The sequence below is a fragment of the Microtus ochrogaster genome, chromosome 15 (genome assembly GCF_000317375.1).
Source record: "Microtus ochrogaster isolate Prairie Vole_2 chromosome 15, MicOch1.0, whole genome shotgun sequence".
Lineage (NCBI taxonomy): Eukaryota > Metazoa > Chordata > Mammalia > Rodentia > Cricetidae > Microtus > Microtus ochrogaster.
In genome coordinates this window covers 8,692,366-8,700,145 of record NC_022017.1, presented here as the reverse complement: position 1 = coordinate 8,700,145, position 7,780 = coordinate 8,692,366, and the positions used below count along the sequence as shown (strand labels likewise).

General features: G+C 36.6%; 1 protein-coding gene across 2 annotated transcripts in view; it reads left to right on the top strand.

Moving 5' to 3' along the window:
* Nucleotides 1–7,780, top strand: part of Arid2 (AT-rich interaction domain 2) — a 133,530-nt gene that overhangs the window by 82,600 nt on the left and 43,150 nt on the right. For both annotated transcript variants that reach the window (XM_005354004.2, XM_026782509.1), the window contains 6 exons: nt 2,113–2,179; nt 2,277–2,527; nt 2,847–2,943; nt 3,026–3,235; nt 4,106–4,273; nt 7,050–7,131. In XM_005354004.2, the coding sequence (XP_005354061.1) occupies nt 2,113–2,179; nt 2,277–2,527; nt 2,847–2,943; nt 3,026–3,235; nt 4,106–4,273; nt 7,050–7,131 (875 nt within the window). The remainder of the gene's footprint in view (nt 1–2,112; nt 2,180–2,276; nt 2,528–2,846; nt 2,944–3,025; nt 3,236–4,105; nt 4,274–7,049; nt 7,132–7,780) is intronic.

The window sequence follows — 7,780 nt, the reverse complement described above, 5'->3', positions numbered from 1 at the left end:
AAAAAAAAAAAAAAGCTTTTACTTGACCCCATTCCACAAAGCTCTCTACAGCCTGCCAGTACCACCCTCTCCCTGCAGGGACCAAGTCTTGAATACATGGAGATTAAAGGCCACTGAAGACTTGTACCATAATATGTGTAGATTAATCTTACCCAGTGTTTGGTATCTGTAGGAATTCTGTTGAATTAGCTCAGTTTACAAACTTTCTCTGTTCTCTGAACTTCTGTCGTACCTCTGTAGTGTTGTTTCCATGTTTTTCCTATTGTGTGGAATATTACCGTACAGATGTACAACTTTGGTACCCCTACTAGATTTGTGGAGCTTTTGCTACATGGTTCCTTATTGCTACAGATTGGCTTTCAGATGCTGTCTGCATTGGTTTGAAGTAAGCCCTAAACAATCTGCTCATGTTAGCAGTCACTGTCTCTTGAGTTTCTTTCTGTTTGTACGTCTTTGCCCAGAAATAAAGTACAAATAGAATTGTGGGTGATCGGTGTGCAACCCTTTGCTCCTTTATTTCCGTGCTCTCAGTCCTGCACACCTGTTGTCCAATCGTGAAAATACTTTCCATGCATGTTAGTTTATGGAAAGTTGGTACACCGGTACCCATTGCTCCATTATTTACCTGGCCAGAAGCCCCATCAGACCATTTCCCCTAAAATCCTTGTTCCACTACTTTTCTGTTCCCTAAGTGTTCTGGGTTCTACAAACTCTGCTGTCACTTTAAAGTTCTCTGTCTTTTTTGTCTGCCTGCATTGATTATTTCTTTGTCTTTCTTTTTAAGAAGTTCTACATCCCTACACTTTTATTTAGTTTCTTTGAAATAGTATTTCTTCATTCTGCAGCTTAGAACTTTAATTTATTTAGAAAATCTCTTTCCTTAACACCCAGCCTACTTTGTTCTCACTTTCCTCCCACTAAGGTAGTTTCTCACAGACCTTTTTATGGTCATCTTTTTTTTTTTCTTTAAAATTCAAACTTTCTGTGTTCACTTTTGACAATTGTTAGTTGTTAAGCCCATTTCTTGAATTTTTAAACTCAGTTATTGTTTTGTAGTTCTGGAATTTGTTTCTTTTAGTTTCCATTCCTTTGCCAAAATGCTCAGTCTTTTATTTCTTTGGAGCTACTTACTATCCATGATCATTCTGACTTCCACATCTGGTATCTTCATTATTTACTGTTTCTTGTTTTTTGTTTTTTGTTTTTTTAAATTGACTATTGAACTTTGTATTTCTTTAATAACTTAGTTCTTTTCTGTTGTTACCAAATACCGCAAGACTTTTTGTTTGTGTAGTAGACCCTCAGTGGTCTGGTGTGCCTGGAAACCTTTATTCATACTGATAACCTCAAAATCAAAAAAATTTGTTTCCAAAACTCAGTTACCTCAGTGTGTGCATTTCAGTCTTTAGAATGAAACATGAACCACTTCCCCTGTTATACCTACGTTAGGGTCACAAGCCTTGACAAACTGGAATTTTGTAAAATAGATCTGTGTAAGTCCTGAAAGTCTGTTTAACAGTTTGTAGGTTTGGACTCATCTCTTTCTATGTAAAGTTCAAAGACCGTTTGGAAACACTGGAAAGCAACTTAAAACATCCACCCTACCAGTGTACTCTGTGTATCAGAAGAGCCTGTAAAGATGGGCACTGTGATAATAACACAAGTTATAGATGCAGTTTACATGTATTGATCTGCATAAATCACAGTTTGCATAGTTGTAAGACAACCTGAAAATATGTGCAATTCCTGTGGTTGAGAAATCACAGGTGCTTCTAATCTCGCTGTGCTTTGGTAGATAGTACCTGTAGGAGAAGAAACCACTGAAGAAATGCTTGAATCCACTTAAGAATATTAAGATGCCATTTTTCTTCCCCATCCAAATTCCCAGATACCTTACAAGATTCTGTGGACCCAGATTAAGAACTTTTGGTCTATAAAAATTTTTTATTAAGCTGCGTGAAAAGCAAGTGGTTATGTCAAAAAAAAAAATCCATAGGTTGTAACACAATCCATAGGAATGGAAAAATAGTTTAAAAAAATAGTTTTGTTTTATGTAACATTTATCAAAGTAATATAATATTTGTTTTAAATCATCAGCATTTCTCATTGCAGTTTTGGAAAGACATTGTTGATGACAATGAAGTGCGTGACCTAATTTCTGACAGAAACAAGTCTCATGGTAAGTCAGTCAGCACAGGTCAGCTTATTACTTACTTTTAGAATAACAATAATAAATGAAATAGCAGCTTCAGGGAAATTTGTATTTTTTGTTGCAGAAGATACATCAGGAGAATGGATTTGGGAATCTTTATTTCATCCACCTCGAAAGCTGGGCATTAATGACATAGAAGGACAGCGGGTCCTTCAGATCGCAGTGATTCTGCGGAACCTCTCCTTTGAGGAGGGCAATGTGAAGCTCTTGGCAGCTAATCGCACCTGTCTTCGTTTCTTATTACTCTCTGCTCATAGTCATTTTATTTCATTAAGGCAATTAGGCCTTGACACATTAGGAAATATTGCAGCTGAGGTAAGCATGTGGCATTTCCTTAACATGTCTTTTTGTTTTTATCCACATTTACTTTAAAATTTTGAAATGTTACATTCTGTATCTGCCTATATTTGCCAGATTTTAAATGGTTATGTATATTTGTGGCTGAAAGGTGGTGTAGAAGAGTCATATTTCTGGGGGGGGGCATTTGAAAGGATACTACAAATTTAATGATAACTGTTTCCATGTCACTTATATTTTTAAAGTAATACAACGTTGTCTTGTTCATTTTTATTAAGTTTAAAATGCAGTTTGGGAAGAAGCATAGCTCAGTGATGGTGTCCTTTCTTTCTTCCAGCTTTTATTGGACCCTGTTGATTTCAAAACTACTCATCTGATGTTCCATACTGTTACAAAATGCCTAATGTCAAGGGATAGGTTTTTAAAGATGAGGGGTGAGAACTCAATTTTTTTTATTATTTCATGTGAACAAACTTTATTATTTATTTCAAAAACAAAACATATGTGCTCTTGCAGGCATGGAAATTTTGGGAAATCTTTGCAAAGCAGAAGATAATGGTGTGTTGATTTGTGAATATGTGGATCAAGACTCATACAGAGAGATAATTTGTCACCTCACTTTGCCTGATGTGCTACTTGTAACCTCCACACTAGAGGTGCTGTACATGCTCACTGAAATGGGAGATATTGCCTGCACAAAAATTGCAAAAGTAGAAAAGAGCATAGGTAAGACAACATCAACAGTTTTATTTTATTTTTTGAGACAGGGTCTTATGTTGCCTGAGCTGGGCTCAAAACCATCTCCCGAATGCTGACATAACAGGTATGAGCCACCACCTTGCTGGGGATGAGACTCAGAGTTTTGTGCATGCTAGATAAACACTCTACCAACTGAACTACATCTTTGGCACAAGTATTTTCTTTATTGAGGAAAACCAATACGATATGGTGTGGAAACTTTGGCATTGAGGATTTATTGTGTAGTGTTGAAAAGTTATTACTCCCTCAGACATGCAACTTTACGTAAACCTTTTAGATGATAAGGAACATCTGCTGTATGACAAACTTGATTTTGTAGCTGTCAGCATGTTCCTATTGTAAGTCAGATCTAAGTTAACAGGGCCACTGTGCCCGACTCCTTCAGAACTCCCTATGCAGACAGTCATCAGTGATGGTTAGTAAGTGGCTCAAATGAGACAAGTTTCCTTTTGGTTCTGCACGTGCTCACAGTGGCACTGTCTTAAAGAGCAGTGAGTTGACCCTTGCAGCCTCACTAGTTTAGATATACTCACTGACATGCTATGTTAGCATTCTGCCTTTCGTAGGGATGAACACTTAGATCAAGGTTAATAAAGATTTAACTTAAAGATGATGTTATTGAGAAATTAAAAGGTCAGTTTCCATATCAGTGATCCCCAAATCTGGACACATATCAGAATTACTTTGGAAACATTTTAAAAATGAAGACATCTAGTTTCTTCCTCAGATACTAAAATATTTTTAGAGATTGGGCTGCTTCTCTTTTTTTAATAGTTCACCCATAATTCTGATATTGATTTATAATATTATTAACTAATTCCTCTCCTTTAATTTTAGATATGCTAGTGTGTCTGGTTTCTATGGACATTCAGATGTTTGGCCCTGATGCACTAGCTGCAGTGAAACTCGTTGAACATCCAAGCTCCAGTCATCAAGTTTTATCTGAAATTAGGCCCCAAGCTATAGAGCAGGTCCAAACCCAGGCCCATGTAGCATCTGGCCCAGGTTAGTGTTTTCATATGTTCTTTTTCAATATGCTTATGGGTGTGTAAGATTTGATACTTAGGGTAAATTCAAATGTGCAATGCAAAGAAGTAATGTTTACAAAGAGTTGGCTAAAGAAGACATATTACTTCGGATTTCATAGCTAGCCTATATTATAGGTACAGCAAGATCAAGGTGAGCACTGAGGGAGGACTAGATAAAATAGAGGAGGCAGATTCAGAACAATTAACGAAATATGAGGGATGTATAAGCAATCAGTGCTTATTTTTTGTGGTTTTATTCATGGGATCAGTATATTCCTGAGCAAGTTATTTGTGTATTACCCTCTAGCTCTCTCATTTGTCTAATGAAGACAGGTAAGCATTAATGACCTGTAGATTATTCACTTAGGTAGTAAGTGAATCACAGAGGTGGAAGGAGGACTTTAGAGACTGAGAGAATTAACTTTGAGCTGGAGAGCATTCACTTGGCTATTCTTTGTAGCAGGACACTTCTGCGGTGTAGTACTGCTCTCTTATGGAAGGATTATCTTGAAACTTTGCCTTCTTCATCATCATGAAAGTATTTTAGCTGTTTTTAGGTCAGCATCTTTATTTCATCATAATTTAAATAATTGCAAAAAGTATATTTTCTTGATGGATATTAAACTGGCTTTTAAAAATAATACCGTGTTCTTTATAGCTATTAGAATTTTGATGCCATAAAGCATTTTTCAAATGTGTATAGACTAAGAATTTGGGTCAGTGTCAAAGCACATCCATGGCAGCACAACCTGAGTTCAATCCTAACATCCTTGCCAAAATGACAGAAATGCTTTCACAATGTCGCCTACTGTAGAAAGCCCTCCTTTACTTCGTCCTCACCCTTGTGGCCTCCTAATCCTTTTCCTACTGTAATGGCTTATGCTTGGAGTCTCTTTCCATCACTTCACATGTTCCCAGCCTTAAAGTACACTTGGTAAATGTTTGTTTCTTTATGAAACTCTTTTTAGAAGTTTGTTTTATAATGACAAGTTTCAGTAGTAAATAGTACATCAGACAAGAGTAAGCACAGGCCTTGTTTCTAAATAATCTTTAAGTGCAAAGTGAGGTGCTTGGAAGTATTCTCAGGGCCCAGAACTATCCATGCAGCATATGTGTGGATGTGCACTGTTATTGCTAGAATGGAGCGGAACCAGCATTAATCCTGTTTTCTCTTTTTTTTAAATTGGTGACATTTTCTGTGTAAACAATGTATTCTGATTATTCCCTGTTTTTTCTCCTTCCGTTCTTCTAACCCTCTCTCTCTCACCACTAGCAGTCCCTTTCCCATTTAAGACTTGGTTGTGCTTTGTGACCCATGTAGATTAGCCTGGCCACCTGTGTGACCCCTGAGTTTGCATTAAAGATACAAGTTGACAATCTAGGTCATGTCAATGAATCGACAAGGAGAGAACTTGGAATCTTTGAATTTTTTTAAACAATCATCCAAAAAATATTAAGCTTATTTTTATTGTTCATCTGGCAACTATAGCTCTCTTCTTTTTTGTTGTTTGTCTGTCTCCCTCCCTCTTTCCCCCCCTTTTTTTTTGCTTTCTTTCTTCTTGTTAAAAACCAAAGAATTATGAAATGCTTGACTTGTTGCCTCCTCTTAAGATAGGTTTTATTTCTAAAATGGTATGTACAAGACATTGTTATAAATCTTGCTGATTAGAATCATCTGAAGACATATGTACAGCACAGAGTTCTGAATTTTCTAGTCAGGTGGGACCTGTGAACTTTCATTTCTAACAAGTTCATGTGATATGCTGATGCTATTGATGTGGATCACTGGGCTAAGAAAATTGAAGTAGTATTCAATATTGAACATTACTATATTTCAGTGTGCTGCTTCTGATATTTATAAAGTGCCTTGTATCATATGTTTTTATTCCATTCTTCTAAAAATCTTGATGGTACAGATTTCCCTCATTTAATACATAAAATGTGTGCCACAAAACCAAACTAATATAGCTGGGGTAGAACATGCTGCTGTTAGTGCTTGTGTGCCAGCACACACTCGGGGTCTACCCCCACAAAGCTAATTTTTATTATTTATATGAAGCAAAATTTCTGTGCTTGTTTTTTGAAATAGGTCTTTTCATGAGGCCAAGGCTAGCCTTGAATTGGTAACTCTCTTGCTTTCTGTTCCATCTTAATCTAGAAATTCTATAGAATTAATACTCATCTTTTTAAAAAATGAATTTATTGTTTTTAATGCATTGTGCAACAGCTGACAGATGTTTATCAAGCTGGCGGTGTTAGCCTTTCTGTTTGTTCACTTGTTTATTTATTGACTTCAGTGCTGAGACTGAATGAAGGCATTGTACCTAGGTTAGGCAAGCACACTGCCACCAGACTGCACTCCTTCCACGCAGGTCCACCGCTTTACTCAGGCCTGGTTCTATTTTAATCACTTTGTGACTTGATTTTCTTCCCTGTAACTACACAACAAAGAACTGGGAAAATAATAAATATATAAAGTATTCAGTCAGTTTCTGAGGATGGGAAAAATAGTTTATATTGCTAGTAGCTAATTATCCATTAGGCTAAGCAAAATAGGAAGAATCTAAAACAATATCTGATATAATATATGCTCACTTTGCTTTCTTTCTCTAATTTTTTGTGTTTTTTTTCCCATGTATTTCCATACCTTTGTAGAAGATATTCTTTATAAATAAGAACCGGTTCAGTGCCCATGAATGTAGCATATACTGACCACATTTTTTAAGTGATATACTAATGTATCTTTTCTTTAGCTTCCAGAACAGTTGTAACACAGCATGCCGCTCCACCTCCAGGAATAGTGGAAATAGATAGTGAAAAGTTTGCTTGTCAGTGGTAAGTGACTTGTTCCTGTCACAGCTTTAAAGTCCTTGGGAAGAACAAAGCAACAGGAAAGAAACGAGTTCCTTAGTGACCCAGCAGCTCTTAGTAAGAGTAGGTCTGAGTTTGTAATTTAGTCAGGTCTAAGTGTGTAAGTCATCTCACCTAGACTTTGGCATAATTTGAAAGAAAAGAATTCATCAAAAATTTATAAATTCAAACAGCCTAACTGGAATGTCTTTAAATTATGACATTTAATGCCTCTGCAATAGAATTTGTGTTAAAAAATTTTTTTTTGCATTGTAGGAAATAATATTTGTCAGTAGAAAGTATTTTCTTGTCAAATTATTTTGTTAAAACTAAATTGGACTAGTGTTGAAAAAAGTAGAACCAGTTATTTTTTTTTATTTGATAAATATCTTCTTTGATTTTGTTTTTGTGTTTGAGGCAGGTCCTTCCTGTGTAGCCCAGGGTATCCTTGAATGTGTGCTGCCTCTCAAGTACAGAGGTTACAGGCAGCTGCCAGCACACCTGGCTTAAAGCAAAACTCCTTATTTAAAGGTAGTCCAGCCGGGCGATGGTGGCGCACGCCTTTAATCCCAGCACTCGGGAGGCAGAGGCACGCGGATCTCTGTGAGTTCGAGACCAGCCTGGTCTACAGAGC